This window comes from Corvus moneduloides, chromosome 13, assembly GCF_009650955.1.
Source record: "Corvus moneduloides isolate bCorMon1 chromosome 13, bCorMon1.pri, whole genome shotgun sequence".
Lineage (NCBI taxonomy): Eukaryota > Metazoa > Chordata > Aves > Passeriformes > Corvidae > Corvus > Corvus moneduloides.
The window spans coordinates 16,778,667-16,806,580 of record NC_045488.1 but is presented as its reverse complement, the minus strand read 5'-3'; the positions used below and the strand labels follow the sequence as shown (position 1 = coordinate 16,806,580).

Below are 27,914 nucleotides of genomic sequence, written 5' to 3'. Positions count from 1 at the left end.
ACCTCAGAATTTTCCAACTTCCACTGTATTGCCGAACTTGTATTTCAGTGGGCAGAGATATCTGGTGCATCTACAGTACTCAGACTCTGAGATCACTTCTAACAGTATCAGTATATTTTACCATTTTATACTCAACTGCTCCAGTCTTTCACAATGGGATGATTCCCACACAGACCACTGAATTCAAGCATTAACAAGCAGAATTGAGGCTCATTTTTGAAATCAAAACTGGCTTTCCTAAACGTTGTCTATTTCAATGCAACTGACAAAAAGATCTTAAAAATACTGAACTTTCACTATCTCCCCTTTAACAAAGCACATTTCTTCACCAGTGAAGAAAAAAGGATCAGGACAATAAATCTGCTGAAGAAATAAAATGAAAGCTGTCAAATACTTCATATTTCATTTTCTGATAGCTATACAGTTCAAATATACACAAAGTATACACCTGGGAAATATCAGATTTTTCTTATAAAGGTAGTGAAACTATAGTAGTTTTATCAGCCTCACAATTACCTGAAATATTCTCTTTTCAGCCCCTCTTTGTTTGGTATATTCTTTAGGCAGGAATTCTTTCAGGCTAGAGGGAAAAAAAAGAAGATATTCCAAAGTTAATGGTTCCTTCTTGAGGAGGGATGCTTTCCATACATCTTTACTGGCACTAGGTTCCCCCAGCAGGTCATTTTCCACCTGAAGAAACTTGCACTGTTAAAATAATTAGTCTCTAAGGATTCCCCCTACTTTAGACTATTAAGAATCACAGAAACAGTATGACTGGAGAATGTCCTCCTTATTTTGATGTATTCTGTAAACAAACAACACTTAACACTGAAGGCTAGAACTACCTATTAAGATACAAAGTTAGAAGTTTTGAGAAGCATGGATTGTTTTAAATAAGATTGGCAAAAAACCTGCTCAGCTGTTCCTAGGGAGTTGCTTTGGTTTTATTATCTTGAGGGGATGGGTATTTGTGTTGAGTTTTTTGTTTATGTTACTGTGCTTTTTTTGTGTGTGTGTGTTTTAAACACAAAAGCCTGCCATTGCAGACAATCGACAAAATAGCTTGAAGGACTAAATTAGGATTTCATGCTTCAAAAATACTACCCAGTACTGAGATCACACATTTTGTCCTTTCCATGAAGTTCTAGCATTATAAAACAAAGTAAGAACAACTGTTCTTGCTAATCTTTCTTCTGATTTTGTAGTAGCTACATCTCACTAAAACATGATAATGAAAGCTTTTCTTGGGGACTTACTTACAAAGACATCATGGGGTAGGGAAGGCTGAAGAGCCAAATTAAAACTGTAGGTAAGGACTGAATACAGCTTATTGTCTTAAATGCTGGTGTCTCTAGTATGAAACAACTGGTGCTTTTATACAGAATTTCACAGGTTCAAACCAGTTTAGTTAAATTCAATCCCAAGGCAAATTAAAAAAACAACAAACCCAAACCTGAATTAAACAGTTTAATTCTGGAAATGGATTTACATAAAAAAATTATAGTTATCAACGCAGTTTAAATTCTAGAGTTAATTTTCTCAGCTATCCATATGTATATGTTCTGATAAACTCTCAAAACCATTACATTTTTAAGCCTGTCTACTTACCTTTCAACTAATGTAACACTTTAGATAACACTGCTAAGCAAACATTACTTGGAGCTTTATAAGCAGCAAGAGTTAAGAAAATAATTTGGGCTCTGTCCACTAAACAGCAATTGTAATGCCCCTGCACATGAGAGTGGCAGTTGGATTGGAAGCTTTTTCCTCCTATCACCTTCCATTATTTTTAAATCAAGAGACAAGTGATCACACCTCAGCTGAAAGGGTGAAATGCCAGTCATGAACAGACTGAAATTATTTTAATTCTACTTATAATCCAGATATTTTCTTTACAAACACAGTTTCACTTCATTTTGCAGCTATTTTGGAGCTAGCAAAATGAATGGAAATACCTTATAATTTAGCCTTCCCTAATCCCTTAAATTACACATATTAGAAGGACATTGAACTCAGTTAAAAACAGCTAATAGCAAGCAGTGTTGATTTAACTTGATTTACACTGAGTTTCATCTTCTAGTTCCTTAAAAAATTATGCATGAGTGCCAACATTTAGATTGTTTTTCATTAGCATAAAGGTGTTTGTGAAAAATACAACTTAATTCAGCAAACCAGTTTAGATTCAAGAATTGGGCTCAGCATCAAGCTCAATTATCATTTGCAGCTTTTCTGTTTGCCAGTGTGCTTGCGAAGAAGTGGAAGTGTGCAGTTGGAGGTGTTCCTTTCCTATCTGCAGACAAACAGTGCGAGCTCTTTATTAGATATTCTCTCAGCAAATTCAGCCCCAGGGTACCTCCATAGGTGCCATGCAAAACTGCATCTGTACCATGACGGGCACAAAGAAGGACTACTTGTAATTTGATAGTTTAATGCTTTCACAATTTACTTTGGCATGAGCTTCAAGGGAATTCCAACAACCAATGCCAACGTCTTAGCAAGATGCAGGCAATAATCTTTATCTGTGCCAAGAATACTTTAGCAACGACCGAAAAGGATACAAAAGGTCTCTCTACACAAACATATTGTAGACATGGCAAACTAAACTAAGCTATTTCCAAACAATTTCATGAAATACTAGTGTTATTCTGTTCTATGCTGTTTTCTGTACGAGCTGACAGATTCCCCTTAAGGGAACCTATAGCAACTTGAGGTTTCAGTAGCAAGTGACTGGATACCTCTCAAATGTATTTCACACACTGAGCTACAGCATACCGTTTATATAAAATAAAACTACTTTCTTACTTGAAAAGAACCAGTGTTTATGCACCAAACAGTAGAAGACAGTTGGATGAAACTTTAAAAAATGCTCGCTCTTTTTCAAGGGGATAAAAAAAACCAAAACAAACTAAGAAGTTTTTTTTTCTGAAAGGATGAGAGATGCGTCTTCAGAAAAAAAAATTGAGCATTTAACAACACTGTTTCTATATATGGTTCATAGTGAGCCAGGATCACTTGGCTCATTTAGACTCACAAAACAAAAGCATGAGGTTTCACAAAAAGGCTGTCATGAAGGCTATGTAAAACCAAATGCATCGACACTAAATCATAAACATGTACACTTCAAATTAGGAGACAATGACCAGGGTCTTACAGTTCTGGAGCAGCTTCATCTACAGAGGACAAAAACTGAATTACCTCTAAATCAGAAATACTTAATTTTATGAAACTGATTAAACACCAGGACAGAGAGCAATTACACTTGGTTACCTGCCAAGTTTGGTTCTAATACAATCAAAGCCCTAAATGAAAATAAAACAACAGTAGAGAAAATGCCCTGCAAAACATAAGGTTCTAAATTTTGGAATTTTGGTTCAAAATCATTTCCACTGGAGTAACATTCTTTTTCTAATATATGGTTCAGTTATAAATATGTTTCATCTCTATTAGAATTAAAAAAAGATAATGCACATTGTATGAGTGATGGCTATTTCGTGATGGACTCCAAACTATCCAGCGCTGCGTACAAAGTAGAAGCATCATCCAGCTAGCAGCTTCAGTCTGCCATAAAACACACTTACTATAGGGAGTTTGAAAAAACCAAGTAGTACATTAGAAAATCCTAGAAAAATTTAAGCAATGGAACACTGTACAGCAGTTTGCAAAAGCTGCTGGTTAAGCTCATGGGAAATCACTGCTCTAAAAATTAAAAGCAACTACGGGGAACACCTAACTCTTGAAATCATTACCATGACACAAGATTAGCTTATCATGAGATAATACCCCAATGGTTTGCTGCAGGAATACTCTTCAGTGAGTGGAGGGAGAAAGGAAGAATAAGCAGACAACGGACAAATCCCAGAAAAAGATTGTTGTGTTAACTGGTCACAGTTCTAGGAAATAAAAACCAGGAGTACACTGAAGCTGTTACACTGGGCCCCTGTAATTCCTAGACATGAGTAGCTCTAACAGGAAAGGTTCATGGGCCAATCAGGAGCAGACAGATAGTAAAAAGAAAAGCTGATTATTAATTGAACTGAAAGATGTTTATTTGCATAACTGAACTGCTGCTTCAGGAATATCTTTCAGAAGTGAAGTGCTTCAAACACCCAATGCTGCAGCAATGCATGTTCCACAGCAAGACACAACTTCACAGCAATTCCCTGCGATACTGTAAACCCCAGAGGGGCTCACAAAGGAAGCCTGAGGCAGCACTGAGCACTCTGCCAGTGGAACAGGACAGAAACCAAATATGCAGCCATTGTTTTGTGCCTCCAATTAAGGTATTTATGAGCCTCGTATGTAGGCAAGGCTCTATGGACTGTGCAGTAAATAGCTCTCTTTTACCTTCCTACACTGCCTTCCTCAGACTTCAGCCCTTGGTTAATTCTACTGCAGGTAAACCAATCAGAAAATCAAAATCAGTAGAAAAGTGGGACATCTAGACTTCAGTCAAACTTAACTTGCCCTGCTGATAGCAGTAAATTAAGTATCACAATAAAAACTAACGATGAGCCACTTGTAAGCAGAACTTCTGGCCATGCCTGAAACAAAGAACACAGTCCTAGAATTCAATTCATACAACACCATGAGAGAGTGAATCTGACCATGTGATTAATACCACTAAAAAGTTTGCAAATTTAACCTCTAAACACAGCAGTATTCATTTTATTTAAATGACAAATCTTCTTTCTAGTCTTGTACTTTCCTAGTACTAAGTGTGTACTTAACTGGCACTCTGGGAGAAGCCAGTGCCCTGTGCTGTCTAATAAGCTACTGCCAAAGGTCCCCTCATCAGCTGAGGCTGCTGATTCGTGCAATAAGGCTCCTTTCACTGGGAGATTTGCTATAGAAAACACACTTTATCTGATTACCTCTGCTTGGAGTAATAAAATGTGTTTAATCTGTGACAACTCAACATTAGTTACACTTGAGGTCACCCAAATTTAGAAGTTAGAAGTGTTTACTCTAAAAATCCAGGTTTGTGTTTGTGTTCTACATGAGGTCCAAACTGGATCTGTGCTTGAAAGCCTCCAAATTCACAGGCCTTCTCAAAGGAGACGGGATGGGAACCATTCAGAATGTCATCACGAGCCTAGAGAAGATAAACAAAGATATGTCAGGGACACCCAAAACAACTATTCCAGCTCAAATTCCTTGAAAGCTTGAATATAGCCAGCAACACACACTTCTCCTTCTGAATGTCCTTATTATTCCATCCTGGATGTGTATGTGACTAATAAAACAAAGGGCTAGATTATTTCTTTGTGAGTATCTATGGAGACTTACTGAAGCTATGATCAAAAAGAGAACTTGACAGCCATTTCCTGATGCATGTAAATAAAATACAACATGCACATACACTTCTCTGTGTGTACACACATATATACAGATACGTGTCTGTGCATATACACACATTGAAAAGCTTTCATCCTACTGCCTCATATAGGAGGGAAAAGGACCTCCATAACTAGTATGTAAAAACTAAATTACTATTAGAGATATGGCAACAGTAGAAGGCACACAGCATTTTTTTTTCCTTCTGTATAAATTTGGCAGTCATTGAAGATGACAGATTTTTATAACTCTGGCAATAGAAGGCTCACCTATCCATAGACAAAGCAATGACAAAGCATTATCAACACATACTGTCATACCAGCCTGAATGAAATATTTTAGTGGCAGAAGAACAGCTCAGTATGGTAGACTTCTAAAAAAACTTCGAAAATGTATTGATATAAGCAATAGAACAGCCTTATCTTTTGCCTCAGATTTTTAAAATGTAATTTAGAGCAATATCAAGTGTAACAACAGCTCATTTCATCAAACCTTCATTTTTGTTTTTTTACTTAAAAAACCCCCCTACATTTAACAAAGAGTTTAAAAGCCTACTTTCTTCAGACTAAATTGCAGGCAATTGCGATGGCACCTTCAGTTAAATAGTATCTTCTGCATAAAGCTCCTGGCTTTGCTAAGGTATGTACAGTCCCTCTAACAGTTTTGGGAACATGTTTAGATGGACTCCTACTGTGTTCCATGACATGGACCCTTTTGACAGGAAACCTGCCTGCCTTGTGTGCTGTCTGAGTGGAAGACTGGAAAGGAGTGCAGAAGAAGCTCTCTCACTGATCAGGCAGAAGAGAAAAAGACAGGAGAAACATAAAGCTGTTCACAAGACTGACCTGAAACTCCACATTACACAGAGAGCACCATCCAGAGAAGACAGAGAAGGACTAAAAAGAGCAAACTGGGACTAAAGACGTTTACAAATTTTAAGGAAGCAGGACATGAAAGCCAGTGGATTTTTGCCTCAGTGTCCATTACTGGGTTCAAAGTATTTGATTTTAAAAAAATCAGCAAAGCCTCTGTACTATCATGTGGTTTTGGAGAGACAGACAAAAGAGTAAAACTAAAGCACATCCAGAGCTGGAATTCTAGAAGACAGAGTATTTAAACAGCAGAAGTTTTCTAACTAACCTAATAGGTTTCCTCAGCAAGGTAGAAGCTACTGTACCTGAACATAAAGCAAGTTAAGCTGAACAGGATCTCTTGAATCTACATTCTGGTCTGAATAAAAGAACTTCCGTCTCAAGAGTAGCGTTTCATTTTCATCCACTCCTTGCTCTCTGAAGGTCCGGCTGTGATCCAGCCAATTTACTGCAACAGAGCCACAGACATGCACATTGTTAAATCCACACTGTTGCCAGTGTTCAAGGCTGTTGTGAAACTCATGGGATAATTGGCATATCCACTGTGGGGGGAAACTCCACAAGAGATGTTGCTTTCATTTCTGTTTCTAGTCATCAGTGCTGAAGGTTTGCTACAAATGAGAACTGAAAAACAGCACTGCTGATCAACAAGGATATACTACCGCATAAACACCGTTAATATTGTTGACGAAACAACTATAGTAACGTTTTACCACTAAAATTAGATCTTCAAATCTTCACTACAAATTAAGTATACCACATTTTACCTCTAAAACAAATGATTCTGTTTACCTTTCTTATTCCTAAACACAATTTTAGAACATCTTCCTGCTACTTACAATTAACCTTAGTGTCTTACAGCAAAACAGAAAAAACAGTTCTCATGACTTAACACACAAAACAAACCAAATACTGCCTTAGTTCTTTGGCAAACTTCACTGACAGTTAAAATGTATGCCTTCAAACACAAAACTACCTTTTGATGGCTTTCAGTAGTCATCAGCTATTAAATAAGCAACTTTAATCAAGGGACAAAAACGACCCTTCACACTTTAGGTTGGAATACTCCTACCAAACATAACAAAAAGCACTTCAAAACACCTGCTGACTCTCAGAGGCATTAACTTGCCCATTCACTTCATTTCAAAAATACTCAGTCGTGGGCAGCACTACATACAAAGGGATGCAAAATACAGCCAGGAACCAACTGAGACACACTGAATAGTCGAAAAATGCATTCCTGCATGGCTTCCTTGCATTATACTGTGGAAAGATACTAATCAAAGAATTACCCTAGAATACATTACTCACAGTCATCATCTGTATGAAGCTTTGCCTTCAGTTTTTCCATTTTTCTTTCATCACGTAACAGTGTCCTATCTTTCTTAAGTGTTCCTGTACTCTCCTCTTTCTTCTCTTCGATGCTCTCCTGGATTAAGGAATATTCCTCATAATTTGTTATTCCTGGAATTATAAATAAATCCAGTGCTTGTAACAATAAAAATTTAATACATTTTAGGACGGATGAAATATTCTTTCCCACATATTAAAATACCAATGGCTTATTCCAAACACAATAAGTATATGCCAGATGAAATGCTAAAACTGTGTATGGGGAACAAGAAGAATACTCTGCAACTTTTGCATTTAAGACATCTTGCCAATATCTGACCTTGTCTTTCCAATACATCATTTCTTTGTCATATGCTGCATTTGCCACTTTCAGAAAGGTATTAAGCATAAGGTATTTTTTTTCTGTTGCCTATCAAGAGAAGCTGCCAGTTTAAAAACATGATGGAATTTAAAATAGCAGTAAATTCCAAAATGGAGACTGGCTATAGTAAATTTCCATTCAGGGATGCCTACAATTGTTTTCTGAGGACTGAGTAATTTCAGCTTGTCCATGATGTAAAAGAAATGTGGCAGAGCCAACTGATGAACAGAAATCATGTGAAATTTATGATTTTTTAATTTTTTAAAGTGTTAAGACTCAACTCTTCCTGTGAATTTTACATGAAACTGAATCAAAAATCAGTTCACAATATTTAGCAGATGTGCTAGGTTGCTCTCATTTCTTTGTTCTGCGTGGTTTTTGTACTGTTTGGAAAAGCATGGTTATGTTATACCAGACAGCGAATTAAATGCTCACCTATATGACCACATTCATGAAAATAAATCAAACTCATTTTTGAGGTAAATTAGTTACAGCAGATTAGAATCCAACATAGAAAAACTCAAAATTGAAACAGATGATTCACTTTCCAAGTAAAGTAACATAAATCAAATTAAGGCCGCTTGAATTCTAAATGAGATTTAAGCACAGGTTTACGACTTAAATTAAGCCATGTTGGACACATGCTTACAGTGCATGCATTAAATACGGATTTGTTTTCAAAAATGTCTATTTAGCTAAATACTGAGACAGACTATAAGAAATATGACACGTTTTTGACCAGCTGCTCTGGATGGCTTCTATATGTTGCTTTACAAATGATACAATTTTGTGATCAACTCTAATCATAACAACACAAAGTCCTAAGTTTGGGTACATTTCAAGGTCAGCAGTGTTCCTCTTTTATCCAACTAAAACTGAGTATAAATTCAGTTCTAAATCTCTACCCCATTGCAGGAAAGAGTACGTAAATGTAACGTACAATAAAAAATTGGTACCTGTACTGTTGGATAACTTTGTGCCTTTAACTGCTAAATCCTGAAGTTTAAGGATACAGGTGACTCTCTACAGACCTTGATAAAACCTGGACAATGCGTTTCAAGAAAGTGTTTAGTAAATAGTAACTTGAAACAAATTTAAATTTTTCACATGTGCCAATTTCTAGACACATAACGTCCTACCAATCAAAATTTAAATATGGCAGAAAAAAAAGTTCTTAAGCATGTGGGTCCCAGAATCTTACCTATCCTGCTGCAAATGGTAACCAGCAATTCTCCGACTGTTTTAGAATCATCCACCATGACTGTTTTCACTGAACCATCCAACATACGTATTTTCTGAGGTCTCTGTTTCTTTTTGTACTCCAATATATCCTAGGAAATAAACACAACTGTTTCAAAATGCTTTTGGAAGCCACCACAAGCCAATGCACTACCTTAGATGCCTAAAACAGGATTCCCTTCCCACTCTCCAAGCTGGATTTTTCTTTTGTTACAGAACAGGCAACTTACTCATTTAACAAACTTGAGAAGTGTCTACTTTTAGATCTGCCAATGTAATTTTTCAAGAATTGTCCTAAGTGGTAAGACCTTGTCAGGGCAAGATAGACCAAAGTGCCTTTTTCTGCGAAACCAAGTCCAGCATTTCAAAAGGACTGCAACGCCCTGTGGCTGTAGCAAGCTGGCCAGAATGTGAGCCAGTATGACCTCACCACCTCAACTATACAAGAAACCAACTCTAACACAAGGTCACCTCAAATATAAAGCATATAACAGAAGTTAGTTTTCAACTTTCTGTTAATCATTCTATGAAGACACTACTGACCACAGTAGCTCTCAGTCACAACCTGATGCAGGAAAAAACTGACATCTGAGGCACAGCAAGGAAAAGGACTAGGTCAAGTTCAGGAACAGGCTCAAGAGCCTCCTACCCCTCCAAATGCTAAACATTCTTCTTGCTATTAAGTAAACAAATTTTTAAGAACATGGTGGTAAAGGAAGAAACAGACTTGCACCATACCCCATTTCTCAGCATGTAATAATCCAGTGTTCTTCCAGCCTCCAGCCATATACCCTTGCGAGGATCATCATCTGACAGGAACAATCCGTAGTCAGAAGCTGCAGAACAGAACAGACAGAGACACATTGAAAAATATCAAACCTAGTAAAGCCAACATGGTTTTATTCAGGGCTATTCAGCTTCAGGGTTAAGCCTACATTACACTTACCTTCCATTCTTAATAAACTCGGGTAGAATTTTTTTTCTGTGCTTCATGAAATATTTAGTTTAGCAGCAGATAGGAGGGTACATCAGGCTTTATAGAAGACTTGAACAAAAGCTTCACTGTCACCTCTTCACATGTCACACATCTACTGTGCATTATATTTGTAACTACTTTTCTTTGAGACAACGTTTTTTAAATGCTCACAGGTCCTGCTCTGGAATTGACTAACCAAAAATACAAGCAAGTTTGGCCTTAACCATAGTGTACTATTTCAAGCAGCAGTTCTATTTTCAAAACACAGTTTGCTTTCAACCCTCGGCAGAATGAGTTTATTATAAACTTGGGAATCTATCTGGTAGATGATTCAGGCTTAGGTATTTAAAAATATACAAGGCTTCTAGAATTATATCCACAACAAACACAGGAAAAACTTGCATCTTTTGAAGGCTAAACAATGTCAATTGATTCTTTCAGAAGTAAATGATAAAGTTTTCATTGCCACACAAAACCAAAACAAACCCAGGCTTAGGTTTCAAAGACTAAACTCCAGATACACAAAATGAAGTATCACGACTTAATTTAAGGCTTATCCATATGCATGAAGAGTCAATACAGACTGTACTTCACAAACAACAAACAACCTTTCAGCAGCTGAGCCTGCTCTGTTTGGAGTTCTGCAGGTTAAGCTAATGCCCCTTCTCATGGCCAGCAGTGCACAGTCTGCTAGAGCAGCTCTGGGCCCTACCTTGTTTACTTTCAGCTGTTGTGTCAGGACCCTTTAAACAGGTAAAAATACCTACAATTTTTGGATAATATTTCATCCTTAAATGCCACGCATAGCAATAATTTACATTTAGCAGCATTTACTTTAAACACACAACTACTTATGCAATTATATAAAAGACCTTACACTTAATTAATAAAAGTGTGACTGACTTACAAATACACAATTTTAAAGGAAGAGTCCTTCCAAAAACAACTGAATAAGATGAAAAACTTTCCCTGGGGATCTTAATTAAAAACTCCCCTGAAAGGTCAAGTCATCTGTACATACAGCAATGTTTATGATACAGATGCAATACAGAATCACATCGCTAAGATTTTAGAATTTGTGCTTATAAATAGGTTGTGACCTTTAGAAACAAAGTGCCTTGCACAGAGCACAGAAGTACCAAGGAAGCACAGACTGCTCTGATACTCATTTGTGGGGCATGCACCCGGTAATGAAATCGCAGGAGCTGTGCAACTTGCACATGAAAATCATGGCCACCTTCGTGCTGGGACCAGGCTTCTGGCAGGAGTGAAATGTGCACAGCTGATAGCCACAAGAGCATTTGCTGTTGTGCAGAACAAGTCTATCAAGTATACTGCACTACGGTGAGTCTTCTGAGCCACCAAGAAAGGGAAAGGATATATTGGAAACATTCCTGTTCATCACTCAACTTCATAAGGCTTTTTGAAGTTTGTAATTGCACTGCAATAATAAATAAAGGAAAAGCCCTACTATAAAATCTGAGAACTCCTTGGCTTTTCTTTGAGGTTCATGATGTTCAGGGATATTTATCACTCAACGTCTGAATTCAACAGCTGTCTACAAGCTCTGCCTTGAGAGACCAGCATGGTAAGAATGTACAGCTTTTATCTGAAAACTGAAGCTCTGTAACTAGACTTCCAAAGGACTCCTGCAAAGCAGAAGGAATTCTGAGTAATAGTAATGAAGTCCATTACTAGCAAGTTTTTCTAACAATTCAGACAAGATTTTTGAAACGGTTGTAAAGGTGGAGAGCTTAAACCTCAATAAACAACCTGCTTTAAGAATTACATTCCAGTAGCATTATATGCAACACAGCACCAAAGGGCTTTGAAGTACCTGAATTTTTTGACAACTTTGACTACATTAAAACCAGACCTTTTGCCCATGGTATTTCCCAGTCTGCATTCACCTAATTTGCTCAATAGGTACAGAGACAGTTACATTTGATTAACATGTAGCACCATGGTAACTGTGGTATGCACAGCATGGTGATAATTTTAGTTATTAACCAGTTCCAAACATTTCTCTTTGCACATTTTGCAGGTATCCAGCCATTCTTTTGTAATTTGTGTTCTCTTCTTTGATGAGGCACAAAATAAGTCTGCCCAGATTTTCTTAGAAAACATTGCCAGAAACAGTGGTTTAAGTAGGTAATACCAAAAAAATTGCTCTCCAAGCAGCAGAGCAACTTCTCATCTTTTAGGCAAACAAGATATTTATTTAAGAAGTCAAAATTTCACAAAAAACATCCATTGTGGGAAAACCTTTGTCAGGAGAAAAGGAAGAAAGACAACTCAGCTACTTTCTGTCACTTAAAAATCTGTTTGCACTTGTTTCCTTTCACTTCAGAGCCTTACAATTTAAATTTAAAAAAAAAAAAAACCAACAACAAAACAAAACAGGAACAGGACAAAGTAAAGAGCCCCCATGGGTTTATATCTATTTTCAGTTCAGGCAATGAACAGACTTTGGACAAATTCAGGAACCCACCTTGCCCTGTTTGAGCCTCTGGCACTCGCTCACGAATAACTCTGCAGGCATCGTACACGGCAGTGGATGGTTCAAACTGCATCGTCTTCACTACATTGCACTGACGGACACAGATCTTCAAGGAAAGGGCTACCATGGTGCCAAGTCACTTGCAAGTGCCTACTAAAGTACCTGAAAAAACAGTAATGGCATTGTTGCTTACAGTTTTCAATTTAATAATTTAATAGATTCAGCTTTTCATTAAACAAATGAAACTAGTTCAATAGAATTAGATTTATTCAAATGAACTTCTATATGAAGTCTCATTAGTATCAACAAGCTAGAAACTATCCAAAACATGTATTTTTCTTGGTGTAATGGAAATCCCTTTTTGAAAACTTGTGTACACATACTAAATGTTCATACTTTTTTTGAGGTAGGTTGAAATGGTGCATAGAAAAACAATACAGTTATTGGGTATACTGCCAACATATCTACTGCTGACATAAAATTATTTTTCTCTCATCACACATTTTTATTAGACCATTTAGACTTGCTGGTAACCAACAGCTTAAGATAACTGCTTCATCAAAAGTAGGATTTTCTTAGCACATAACTACTCTTCCCTGAAGATTCTGACGTGTGCAATACAGTGTTATGGTTTTTCTCAAGTCTCCATTAGATCTGCTAGATGTTTTTAGCCTGTTGCACAGCTACAAGAGCTTCAAGAATGAGTTATTTTTCATTTCAGTTCTATTTCAGAAACTACACTAAATTTGACGGCATTTTTTTAGAGAAACAGGAAGCTACAGATGCTTTTTGTATTGTTTGATTTTGTAGATAGTCTGGGTTTTGTCTTCAATGTCTTCCCTTGCTGTTTTAACAGTTCAAACCTCTCTTCCATCACTAGACTTTCCACAATGATCTCCAAGAACTCTTCAGAACTTAAATCCTTTCTCCATAAATACAGAATGCACTAGAATCCCCAAATAGTTTCTGCATAAATTTATGTGTGTGTTTTTAAATAGGAATTTCCAAGGGGATCCTACTGACTAACTTGAAGAGCTGGAAGTTTGTTTTCCTCAAGTTCAGGGGCCTGACTTTACCCTACATATGACCCATATCCCTCGCAACTGCCAACCCCACCAGTGCCTGGTGACTGCAGGCCAGACTACCCGCAACCTTGGCATTCCCAGTTAGCTCCCATTGGTCACCACCAGGTCCAGTACTGCACTCACTCTGGAAGGGCTGTCTATTACCTGTAATAATGCTGTAAGAGGTTACCCTGCATGCATTCCCTGAGTCTCCTGGATTGCCTACAGCTCACGGTGCTACTTTTCCAGCAGCTGCAGGAGTGGATGAAGTCCCTCAGCAGGACGAGGGCCCGTAATGCCACCTGTTGCTGGAGCCAGCACTTTGTAAACAGGCTCCCCTGGATCGGGCAGCCTGCAGCAGACACCAGCCACGAGGTTCTCTTTGTTGCCTCAGACTCTGCAGGCTTTCAACCTGCTCATGGCTGCTCTTCAGAGACAGCTCTTGGCACCCTCCTCCTCTCCCTTCTGAACTGCAGGTAGCCATCGAGAGCCACACCCCAGCCATGGGATTCATCTCACCAGGTTTCAGTAAAGGCAACCGGGCCATAGCTTTCTAGCAGCAAGGTGTACTCCTGTTTGTGTGACCCAATGCTGCACCGGCTAACTTAAAAACAAGCAGAGGTCCTGTTTCTTAGAGAACGTTCTTTTAGAAGTACATTGTTTAGGTTCTCAGCTTGTTAATATTTTCACTTTGTGATTGTGCACCACATAAACCATAAACACGTGTGTCAGAAGGCACCTCAAACGTCAGCCTAGCATAGTGCCTTGCATTGCAAAATGATGCATCCCTATGCTGTCCCTGCCAGATGCTCATTTAATCCATTCTGACAAAGCTCCACTGAAATGGAATCCACAGCATCCATAGGTAAACTGCTCCATTTTTATTTTTCTTTTTACTACTTATAGGGATGGTTCTCCCTTTCACTAGTTTTCAACTTAAGTTCTCCACTCCGCAAAAGAATATTTTTCCCCTTCCCTACATAAACAGACATGCAAATTTATCCCTGACATCTTTAATGCACTTTAACAAGTTGGGAACCTGTTACTGTGTCCTCGCACTGACACTCCTTTCTTTTCAGGGTCAAATTCATCTCAAAGACAGAAGGACTTAAACGGTCTGGTTTCCTCCAGTTCAGTGCTCTTGGTTTCAGAGGCACCAAAGAATGCTTCATCTGAAAAAGAGCTTATGAAAAGAGTTCATGACTTATCAGTTTCCTCCAACACTGTGTTCTCAAACTCAAGAGAAAGGTTTTCATTTGCCTCTTCCAGATTATCCTCAGGCTCTAAATCTCCCCACTTGGCTTTCAGTAATAAACGGTACAGGCAGTTTCCATCTCCTGGGTAACATCCAGAACAGGACAGCTGTTTTTTCTCAAAAGAACTAAGAACTTGGTCAAGAAAAAGGGCTGAGATCACAGAGAAAAACAAGGGGAAAATATCTTCCAGGCTCCCTTTACCTTCTATACATTGATTCACACCACATTTAAATATTTCTCTGTGCAAGTAATGGACTCTGTGCTTCACCCAAAACCACTCAGTCCGTGGAATGGCTGACCAAAAGTTAAAAGGATGCTGGAAATTAAGAGAATTTTACATTAAATGGTTTGCCTGGTACTGTCTAATTCTCTGCAGGTAATGAAGTAGGAAATTTCTAAATCAGACTGTGACTGATCTGTTCTTGTAAGGTGAAAGACTGGAATAATAAATTATGGATCTGACAGCTTTTGGAGAGACAGCAGCAGCTTCAAGCTCTTAAAAAAACCATAGATGATAACTCAGAGAACCCAGTGCCTGCAGATACATATCACAGTGTGCATGTCAAGGCCTCGAGCTGAACCATCACAGTGCTCATGTTCTGGAAAATCTGAACAAAACAGAAGTCTAACCAGTGCTTGAATTAAAATGAGCAGGCCTGGGTGTGCTCACAGAGATACCTTGCCAGCAAAGCAAACAAGCACAAATACTTCAAGCACATATTATCCAAGGTAATAAGATATAAGGTAAGATAGTAAGATATTATCCGAAGAGGTTATAAAGGACTGAAAAGTAGAACAAGCAATAAGTAACTTCAAGCTGGAGGAATATGTGCCTCTGGGTTAAGGAGTGATTATACATGATTAGCCAGAACATCTATGGCAGGAGCACACTCCAGCACAGGAGCAGGAAGGAAACACTGTCCCAGCTGGGTCACCATGGGCTCTGGTCCCTGTACCTCAGCAGAACAAAGCTTGAGCAGACACCTCCACTCCATTTGCACAGCCTTTCTGCAAGCCTCAGCTGAGTTACTGTATCCTTCCCCAAAGCTCCCTGCCTGGACACATTCTCACTAGAGCTAGGATGCTGTTACTATTAAATTACAAAAGGTGTGGACTTAGAAGCAGATACATATTCCACGAACTGTTAAAATATTTTTCTTTCATAATTTCTCTTCATTAAAAAAAGCTTTCTGAAATTCTAAGGACCAATATTTACAAAATGAAACATCTCTTCATATCTTGTAAAGTAGGTATTTTCAGTGAAACAATTTGAACATTAAATACAAAAAAAAGGTTCTCTGATGAACACACATATTAAAAGATCTTAGGTCTATTTTCCCTGAAAATAAATCTGTAATTGCCTATTGCAAATAAAAACCTAATAATTCAAACAAAACCCCCAATATATTTGTTTGAGAAATGTCCCTAAATTAACAGGAAGAAAGTTGACGCCAAAACACGCCCACCCTTAATTTCCGCTGAAAATTAATTTAAAATTGCTTTTCCTCCTGGTGTCATTCAAGAGGAGCAAAACAGAACTAACCAGGACTGCCAAAGCTGAGTAACAAACTAATTTGTTCATATCTTACTGCACTTCTTCCTCTATCAGTCTCAAAAGTAATTTCTAGAAAAGTTTTTTTCTAACTAAGCAGTAATTTCTACACACTGGCTGTGCTACCATAGTAAATGAACAGTTTTTGCATGGATTTACTCTCAAAATTCCTTGTTCCACTTCTGCTTCACCAACAAACGGCTTTCCCAACCAGCTCCCTAAAAAGCCTTCTGTAGCAGTATGCAAAAATGAGTTGTCTGCTCTTTGTGAATGTGTCTATGTTAAAATGTTAAAAGCACTGAGATAGATGACACACTTATGATCAAGTTCAGACTTGCCCTAGTTAGAAAGCTTCCATGATTTTTTGTCAGTCTCATTAAGCTAGTACTAAATCAGTGTAGGATCCAACTCTACACTACTGAAAACTTCACAAGTCAAATCAATACTCTGAATGTGAGCCTCAGGTAATGTAAAAAACTGGTCTCCATTCCACAATATCTTGCTGAGATTCATAACATAATAAAACCACAATTACAGGAATTCCAGAAAAGATACCCCAATAAACTAAATTGTACCTGAGAGCCCAGCTCTGCTAGACTGGGAAGGTGGCACTGACATTACAATTACCTCATCAGCTGCTGTACATAGAGACAGACCAAGGCAAGGGGCAGCAGAGTTATCTCAAGAAGCATTTTACAAGGCCTCTCAAGAGACATGTAACACAAGGTAAATGGCTGTTTCTCCAAATACTGACAAGGACAGAAGCTTGCATCACACAATTTCAACAGGAAACTATCATCAAGCCAAAAGCATAAAATAAAACAGCAGAATAAAGATGCATGGGAGAAAGGGGATTTAGAGGGGAAACCAGTTAGTGCACACTGACCTCCCTGATCACTCACCTACTCATCTGGCTTAATTCCTACCCTCATATCTGTGGTGTCTGAGCTGATGAAGCCATGACTTTATCTGTGTATTTCCAACTGCAATGCTAAGCAAACAGAGAATGCAAAATGTCAGCTCAATGCTATGAGGGTATGAGCATTTCTTTGCCTTCATTTCACATCCTTGCCATAGAGTGTTGAGGTAACACATAGCCCAAAACCACCTGCATGTGAAAACCAGGTAAATGTGCACAGCCATCGCTGACATTGCCAAACATGCACCACACCCACCCAGTTAAGGAAAGTTGTCACCGCCAGTGCTATGGCTAAAAGCAAAGCTGTGCCATGATTTAGTAAAAGTCTGTCTCCCTGGAGATATTTCTTAACTGGTTCATTCAAGCTTGAGCAAACACAAATCTAGGTCATGAGACTGTCACAGCCTAAAAGCCTGTATGTGTACATGCTAATAGAGGCAAAGCTATGTATTTTTATACTAGACTAACTTTGTAACAAAATCCAGTGGAACAGAAGTCCTCTATCCTTTTCAGTATTCCCACCAACTACCTGCTGGCACTGGGCACCAGCAATACAGGACACATGACATTTTCTGTTGCTCACAGAGGCTGAACATCTAATTCTATTGTACACATGAAATACTTGTTTAGTGGATTGATGCCTGTTAAGACCTCCTTGAGCAAAATGCACTCAGAAGCACAAACCAAGTTGAACTGATAGCTTTCTATACTTCCAAAATTATGAACGTAAATGAAAGTGTCATCCTTCAAAAATCAAGGATAATGGAGCCACAAAGAAGGCAAACAGGCAGCTGACTGCAGAGGCACAGAGAGTAACAACACCCATTTTACTATTAACTCACAACAGCACCTGTGTTAGCATCTTATCATACAAGAGATGACACTACACCTTTCAAGAAGCCCTCTCTTTAGTGCTCCATCACTGTCAGTTTGTAACTCATTTATCCCACAATGCTCTTAACAGCGCTTAAGGGCTGCCATTAATAGGCTTTTTTAGAAGACTAAGCTGATTCTCCACCAGAGCACAGTATGGGAGCCAAACTATCATCTGTGGGTTGTATGCCTTAAATGCACGCCCACACGTCACAGCAAAGCCATCATCAACACTTTGCTGGACAAGACACTGTGAAGACGTCATCACCGGTCATTGCCACTCCACTGGGAACGGTGTTGAGGTGCTTTCAGGGATAAATATCACTTACGCACAGATATCACACTTGTAAACACCGGACTGGAAATTGTGTCTTGTCAGTAAGTTAGAATCTCTTCTTGTGATCAGAAGGAAACAAAACAATATCTCATTTTCCCTCTAATTAGCTCAAAGATGAAGGCAAGTGCAGTAAACCAATAGAATAAAAGTTGATGTTCTAAATGGGCAGTAAAGTACAAAGATATGAACTTGGAGGGTCCAGAAGTAGCGTGCAACCTCAGACACCATACACTGTCTGGGATGGCTAATCAGAGCTCTTGAAGCTTGAACAAGCAAGCAAAAAAGCATAACTCTTCCTTTCATCAGTTAGAATACAAGGAACTTAACACTGTACAGCACTAAACATCGTTTATTCTGTTTGCAAGTGTGCACAGACAATTAAAATGCAAGAACTCCCACATGAGCCCCTGCCCAAAGAAAATCCCTGCTCAACTACTGTGGTTGTATACACACACCACACACACTGATAAGCAAGTTTACCTTAAAAACCTACAAGAATCTCAGGGAAAATTCACTGCATTTATCTGCAGCATGCAGTACTAAATTTTACAAACAAACTACTTGGATAAAAAAACCCCCACAGCAAAACAAAGATGAACCAGGGCAAGTTTTGAAAGACTACTATGAAAGCAGGCTGTAATTATTTAGTAAGCATTAACAGATACCATTCTCAGTTCACGCTTTATAGTCATACAGCAACAGCATCTATTTTCCTAAGAACCCAGCAAGGAAGTTCCCTCAAGCAGAATTATGCAAGAGACCAAAATATTTGAGCATAATTAGGAGTTGTTTACAGGACAGTCAGCTTATTAGTAATTCAGCTTCGGTTTGCTTTTTAAGTCAAAAGGCATATTTGCAAACTAACTTGCTTGTATGTATCCTCAAAAGGAAGTAGGAATTTTAAGAAACTACAGGAGGAATGCCACTGTCCCAGACAGAGCTGAAACAGCTTTTAGATAAGATAAGCAAAAAGCTAGACCGGAGCTAGTTGTAACAGAGAAATCACAAGCCTCAGGAGCAAGAGTCTCCACTACGGCAGTCAATGACATGTCTTTGAAAAGGCCTTCCAGGCTTTTGTTCCTATTTTGTAAGAACACTGCAAGAGAAAACCAAAACCAGAAAACACGAGTTTCTGTAGAAATCAGAAGTGAATCACATCCTTTAGCTAGGTTCCTATCCCAGAGTCTTTGGTAGGACAGTAGTAATATAAGCCAGACTATTACTAAAATAGTATCTGATGTATAGAAGACATTTTTATTTGGTGTGGGTCTGGTTGAGAGCTTTTTTTCCTCTTTTTAAAGGGTTGGCTGTTGGGTTTTTGGAGGGGTGCTTTATTTTTTAAGCCCAAACTCCTGTAAGGTTAGTCTAGGTCCATCTCAAGCACTGCAACTTGCTTACAGTGGGATATATTCTTATATGCTTATACAGCTTCAAGTATATTTCTGATCTCTAGAACCTAGGTAAATTATAGGATAAGAAAAATAAACAAAGATTAAAAATACTTCCTATTCTGTGGAAAAGTTCTGCTAACAGAAAACTGATTCTCCAAAGCAGCAGATGTGACTATTTGAAACATTTCACCCAGATTCTAAATCACACTTAGTAATAGTTTGAACTACGAAGTGGGCTGTTAACACAGCTCTGTATATTCACACTATTTTCAACTGCTTAAATACTGTAAGGTTTTTGAAGGACAATTTTAAAGCTTTTATGTTGAAGTTTACAATCACGTCAATGCTTTTTTTTCCCCATTGAATTAACTGAAGCCACCACTCAAACTTTTGAGCTCCACCTGCCATTCTTGGGAGGCACCACAAAATTGGATGTAATAAATGACTGAGAGTTCTTATTTGAGTCATTTAATGGCACAGCTAGGATATGACCTCTTGGTCTTGGTCATATCATACCGTGGTCTAACTATTACTCTGCATTTTCTATTTTACTACTCCTTTTAAGTGACATGTTTTGGCAGAGAAACAGTATTGCAAAGTTCCAGATAAACCGTCATGGTAAACCATATATGGATTCTTCTTTTGCTTTCCTTCCACTTGCCTGAACATCGTCTGATGGTGTCCAGGAACTTCTTGATCGTTGTTTTTATGAAGAACAGCAGTCAACAGTTACCTCATACACTTCTACTTGATTATCTCCCTTAGGGAACATAAAGGCAACTAACAGGCTGCTCGAGTTTCTTACAGGTTTTATAACCAACCTTCTTTATTTGTTACAGAAGCTGAACTATTTCATAACATAAAATCCACTTAGCTACTGAGATCACTGCAGTAAGTCCACATTGGTCATTTTGATCAGCATCGCCATCCAGAATTAGATGGGGTTGCTGAGTCTTCAGAAACAGCTTTGCTACACAGAAGAAAATTAGTGAAGCTCAAATACAGTAATTTTTTTGCCAGTCCTGTGACGGGGTTTATATGGAATGGTTCTCTGCTCTCATTGATTCCATCTGAAATGGTGGACTTAACAGGCACTGAAATTGCTCTTGGTAGGTTTTGATCCATTTGTCCTAAAAATCAATTAATACAATTACTTAAAGCAGATAACTTAAAAAGGAAGTAAGGCAGAAAAAAAGGAACATTTATGAAATGTTATTTGAATGAATGCAACTGTAGTTTAGCAAGTCAGCATTCCACTTCTAAGTAAGCCTAGAAGAACGTGGAAGAGTTCACAGAACTGGTAGTCATGCTGGTAGTCAAACAATCTCCACAATAAGCCTCATCTGCTCATCTAGAATCTTCACGAATTGAGGGTGAAGGCAAAGGGATTTCTTGCAGGCCCATTTGAAAAGCAGGAGGCTTCGTAAAGAGCCCAGTCATTTAGTGAAAATTCAGGTTGACAGTTTAGAGACTGACTGTCATTTATATCACGGAAAGCATGGCAAAGTGAGTCCCAGACAAAGTTACAGGTACTCTTTAGGCAAGCTAACCCAATTTTTCTCTGTTCAAGTATACAGAATGCACTAAAATCCCTTCCACGTTAAAACAGCCATATACAGAAAAATGTAGTGCACTTTAAAATCACATAGCTCAAAACAAATCCAAATGGTAGCTTGAGCTACTGTTTTTGTTTAAATCTTCAGGATCTGAGTTTGTCAGGAATACAAATTCTAGCAAAACCACTGCCACAGAAAATACTCATTTCCATAGTGTTTTTTGTTCCAAGATAGTGATTTAAACAAAGAAAAAAACAAACAAACAAAAATAAAAAGGCAACTAAGGGAATAGTGAATACTATCTGGCTTAACCACCAGAATATAAATCCAGAACTTCTCATAGTGGTACAAACCCCCACCCCCCTCAAATGCTCAGCATGCAGCCTAAAGCTGACTTCCATAATACACTACGTATAAATATAAAACGGCATTAGATACTGATGATTCTGGTCTTCTCATTAAACGCCACCACTACGTGCTATTTATGTAGGTCAGATACATATCACGGTTACAGTAATAAAATACTGGTCAAAAAGTAAAGAAAAACATTCTGCTGATAGGCCACTGTGAAAAGTCAGTAAAAACTAAAGAATAAGTAAGTATTGTGCAGTAAGAGAAAATCTTAGGGTTTACTCTGAGGTAAAAATATGATCAGTTAAGAAGCTACTACACGCTAATACAGGATTAAAGAAAAATCATAATTAAGAATCAGACTATCAGAACACATATAAAGAAGCCTTATGGTACAACCAAACTCTAAAAGGATTACTAAGGTTTTCTAATACTTTAGGTATTTGATTCTCTGATCTGTACAGGTAATATTTTTATAGAGTAATTTCTTTGCTTAGGCACCTCTTACTGTGACTAACATCAAGTGTTACTGTAGTTTTTTCAACAACTAACAGACATTTTGGCCAGTCATTTCCAGCGTCGTCTAAACTTGTGTAAACAGAACTCTGCTGCCATCATGGACATTCTCTTTGAAACAGAATTAAGCACAGAACAAATGAAACATGAGTAAAATAACCCAGCTAACACTGAGTCCAAACTAGGCTAAAACAAAAAAACCCCAGAGGTTAATACTGGAGGAGTCAACATCAACCTAACAATCAAGCTGGCAGCAGTACTTTTAACAGAATTTGTTGCAAGCAAAACAATTCTCTGCTGGAATCCTAATATGAACCACCGATCATAAGGTTATGGGCCTGGAGTAAAAATGAAAAAAAATCTCTGCGTGCTTCCCACAGATATTTTTCAGACTTGAAGATGCATTTTTGGTGTCACTTATGCAGAGTGTTACCAGTGTTGAAAACGAACATAAACTTTTCCTTGCAAAAACAATTGGACAAGAACTGTGATCCTACTGATTCAACCCGACCCAACTTTTTTTCGGCACAAAATGTTATTGAAGAGGCCTCAGGAATCACAGCATGGAGTTTTTAGCAAAAAAGGTACATGACAACTCACTGGAAATGACAGGCCAAAGAGACACTTGCAATAACAATCCTGAAAAGCCATCAAGTGAACCATGCTAACTATTATATGCAATTCCTCTCTGAATCTTTCAATACTGCTGGTGGAAGTTCCATAAAGAGGCAGATTGTCCAGGATCAGATGGTGAATCAAGTCCACCAGAACAATTCACTTCATGGCATTTCTTCAACCCTTGCTTTACATGGTTATATGCACTGGAACTACTCCACAGGCAGCTGAGCTGGATTCTTGGAACGAAATGCAGCCTGTTAGAAGCCAAGACACTGGACACTGCTTAAGATCAGTAAGAATACCTGTGAACGTGAAGTGTTTTTTGAAACTTGAACTATTACTCTCTTATTCTCCTACAGCAAGCAGACTAAACAAGTTTTAGAAAACCTAAGCACACAAAACAAGTAAGAAGAACAACTCAGCTCAACAGGTTAGGGTTTTTTCCCATTAGCACCAGGTAAGTTCACTAGTTTAGCACACTTTTGGCCTAATAATACCTAGTGGAGAACTCAAAACAAAGCCAAGCACTACTTAAATCTAAATTATAATTAATCCAGTTATGCTTCTACTCCTTAAACACTTGGGTCTCTATCCCATCTACTGTAGTATCATCCAGACAATTTTTTCTCACAAGCAATCTCAATTTGGCATCAACATGAGATTAACACAACTTTTTAATAACTCATCATTCTTTATCAATTTTCACATCATGGAGATAAAAGGGTTTACAGAAAAATAGCAAAAATTTAAAAATCTGCATGCCAGTGAAGACAGCAATCCTAATCCAACATACATCCCTCATTAGAAAGGGGGTCACATGGAACTGTCATCATGATCCTGGAGAACCACAGACAACAGTTTGCACCATCTGAGTTGTAGACTGTGTGTATTCATAAAATATGCCAAACAGAAAAACAGCAGATCATGCAATCTCCTCCCACTGGGTTTCAATAGCTACTAAAAAAAGCTTTTCTTGCTCTTCCAACCTCCATTACTTACTTGAGATTTACCACACACAGTCACCAACCATAGTTTTCAATATTTAGAATACCAATGCTTTGGCTGATGCTACTGAAGCAAGGTTGAATGAGCTTAGTGCATGATCTCTTCATTTCTTGATGCCAACACCTGAATAGAGAGGGAAGGGAAGGAACAACAAGGTGTCCCAAAACTTAACCGTTTCATGCCATCTGAAAGGCCAGCTGTAAACATTTCTGAACCTCAGGTTCTGGCAGAGATGTCAGACTCTGCTTTTTGATTACTACATTATTTTTTATTAAATAAGAACACTTCTTCCAACAGAAGAAACAAACAGGGAATGGCTAGTCGAAAGAACTTTGAGTACAGCTTACAGAGGGGTAAAGAGGAAAAAAAAAAAAGAGCAGCCGAGGAAAGGAAAAAGACCTATAGCAATAGACTGCAGAAGGCTCAGTTACTACCAGAATTCAGCAACACTAAAGAAAACAGAAAAGCTGCGCAAGAACAGTGTGCTTGCACCCATCAAATCAACATCTCTGTCACAGCCACAAAGAGACAACACAGAGACTGAGCTCCAGCTTTAAGAGTACTACCTACCCCCCCAAGGGAAAAGCTCATACCTACCGGATAAGGAAGGACAGAAATCAGAAGTGTCATCCTTTCAAAAATTTATGAACAGGGTTAAGTTCGAGAAAAACTTACATTTTTGAAAGGAACAGGATCAAACCCCAAAACATCCACTACTTCTACAACAGAGACAGAAACAAAGAAATCATGAAACACAGCTGAACTTCTATCAGGGTGTAACAGTGTGTGCAAACATCACATGTCAATTAGATTATACTTAGCCTAGTACACTGCCAACTGTGTGCTAATCTAAAGTCAAACCTCCTCCTACACCAAATGTGCTCAGAAAGAGCACATCTTACCAATAAGCTTGAAGTCAGCTTGGCAGACTTCAAACGGTTGAAGCTAAATTCAGATATTTTGTTATTGTTCAAAGCCTATTTCAAGATGTACCTAAAACACCTTCATTTAACCTTGTCTTTCGACGTATCTGATATAAACTGACATGCTGCTTTAATTATAGGTTGCTTTGAAAGTTCACTAAAGACATTTTTCAAACATGGAGAATTGCAGGACAAAATTCCATTAGTGACCTTTCAGTATTTCAAGCACCATTTCCAGATGAGTAGTCAAAGCCAGAGACACATTTAGAACAGTGATGCGGACAAGGTCAAAGTAACTCCAACAGATTAAGAACATGGCGTGAGATTTATCGACATTTTGCCCAAAGCCAATTTTACCATTTTGTGACATTCTCTCCTCAGAGCATTACAGCACAGAAATGGTTATTTATCTGTGAAGTTATTCTAGTAATGATTTTTCCTTGTTCTTTTTGTTACCTCTTACATGTATTCAGATGAAAGAATTAAGTCATCTTCTCAGCTATTTGTTTCATACCAATGAAAGGCATGGCCCTTTTTCCTAAGGCTTAGAGAAATCACTTATTACATGATCACATTCTCCACTCTCCCTGGCAACTGTTTCAAAACAGTCAATGTCTGTCACGATCAGGTTAATCTCCAGGCTGTTAATGACAATATTTACTTGGCACTTCAATATTCATACATCACATTTATTTTTCAGCTTAATTTCCCTCTTCATAAACACAGCCACAGAAGTATGTATTTCACATACTCTCTAAAGAAAATTTCGTACTAATATATACAAGCTTTTAAATTACTGTAGGTTTTATGTCATTATATGCATAACAAAGACAACTAAACAGGACCTTACTTCAAAATTAAACTTCATTTAATAGAAAACAAGTTTGTCTGAAAGTAGTGTTTGATCACATGGAAGGCTTCCAGTAACAAGATACAAACAAGTTACTTTCTTATCCCCAGTCCATTAATTTCTGTTTTTCACGTACCTTCTCTGCCAACACACTGGAAAGAAAACAACTCCGGAAGTCGTAAGTTTCCTTTTCCCTTTAGGAGTCAGAGTTTGCATTGCCAAAATGTCTTTGTGTTGAAGAAAATAAAATTCAGTCCAGGCTTTTAAATTACTCACACATACAAGCTCATAATAAATAAATAAATTCTTGAGTCTTTACAGGTAAACACTTTGAAACTGCCTAGTCAATTATGAAAACAGTTGTAGCACAAGTCTGGATGCTAACATAAATTAAACAATCACACCAACCTCTCAAAGCCATTTGTTTTGCATTAACTGTGCTTTTCCATAGTTTACTGTCCCTGTGTGGAATAACAGTCTAAAGCACTACAGCTCGGGTGTCTCTGGGCAATCTCCCTTCTGAAAGTATGGCTGCAAAAAAAGGTAAAAATAGAGTTCTGTTTCTAAAAGATGACAAACTCTGTTTCAAGGCTTTGGCTGTTTTGATGCGGTGGATTTTCTTGTTTGGATATTTTCAGGCTTTGTTTATTAGACTTTGTTTTCTTTTTTTTCCCCCTAGGTTTCTTAGTATCATTTGTCAGTTTTTACTCTAAACAAAAGCGAATATATCATAGTGGTTTAATAATCATGAGGATGGGCAAATCAGTTTTGCCATTTAGCAATCCTGGACCCCCACAGTGCTCTGAAACAAACACCAGCTTCTCTCCAAGTATCTCCAAACACCTCCAGGCACAGTATTATCCAGGCCCAGGTCTTGCTGCTAGCAAAGACTTGTGTTCCATGTGTGCAATTATGGAAGGCTCTCATCCCACTTTTAGATCTCCTGGACAACCAAAAACTTCAAATGAAGTTCTGATCCACAGCAGCTATCCAAATTTGAAACCAGTTTATGCATCAATTTAGAAAGATCAGGACGTTAAAGAATAAAGCTATATGTGCATACAGCTACATAGCAGGGAACATCTTTTAGCTGAGAAAGTCCCACAGCAACAAAACCATTCTGGCAAATTTTAACTGACCAGAGCTGGCAAAAACATTTCTGATAGAACAAATTAATCACTGAATGTTTTTCTTGTCTTGGTTGGTTAAAAGAGTGATTTTTTCCTTTCAGTGGACTTTTAAGCAACATCAGCTCTATGCCTATACAACTGTTAACTGCAGGTTAACAGATTCAATGCAAATCGAGTAAATGCAGTATAGTTAAGACAATTATTACAGCACCCAATGGATCACCTGCACTAAAACTGGCAATACAGTGGTTCGCTACTTTGAAATTTAGATCCCTGATCACACTCATCCAACTTTTCAATGCCTGCCAAGTCTCCAGTAATGCACAAATAATGTACCATTACATCTAATTAAAGGTATGCCAGCAGCCTGCACCTCATGAGTTTCCTGATAGAAATTAAGGTCAGGATAAAAGCAAGTTCATCACACAGAACATCTGCGTATCTGATCCATCCCTTAGGTGGCTGTATCAATGCACAAGGGATTGATCTGCAAGACAAGTATCTGTATTACAGTAACAGGCCAAATTCCTGTTCAGTACTGCCCATAAACTAACCAGCCACCCTACTTCCTGGACATCACTATGTCCTCCTCCATACTTGCATATATTTTAAAGTTCTAAAATATATTTCAAGTGCAGTTGTGAAGTAGTTCAGTCACTTGCAACTGCTACCTGTCTTTGTTTTCAGCCATTTGTTAACAAAGACACCAGAAGCCTTTTCAAGTCCCCATGTTCTGTAAGCACAGAGCACCAGCTGGAGGCATCTTCACCTCTACTCAGAACTATCATCAATGAAGGCTGACACTTTCTGGACTTGTATCAAAAACTGAATGCCTCTGGAACATACCACATCTAGAAAAGAATAAAACCAGAAGTAGCAGAGAATGAAGAGACCATCCCAATATTGCTCCTTTCTAGTTGCACTGCACAAAGGCCCCC

General features: G+C 38.1%; 1 protein-coding gene across 1 annotated transcript in view; it reads right to left on the bottom strand.

Annotated features, from left to right (window-relative positions):
- TLN2 (talin 2) overlaps positions 1 to 27,914 on the bottom strand; it is a 146,565-nt gene that overhangs the window by 77,323 nt on the left and 41,328 nt on the right. Inside the window, 7 exon segments of the mRNA XM_032123451.1 lie at positions 517 to 580; positions 4,965 to 5,092; positions 6,512 to 6,654; positions 7,518 to 7,670; positions 9,122 to 9,251; positions 9,898 to 9,995; positions 12,627 to 12,797. Of these exon segments, the coding sequence (XP_031979342.1) occupies positions 517 to 580; positions 4,965 to 5,092; positions 6,512 to 6,654; positions 7,518 to 7,670; positions 9,122 to 9,251; positions 9,898 to 9,995; positions 12,627 to 12,762 (852 nt within the window). The 5' untranslated portion in view covers positions 12,763 to 12,797.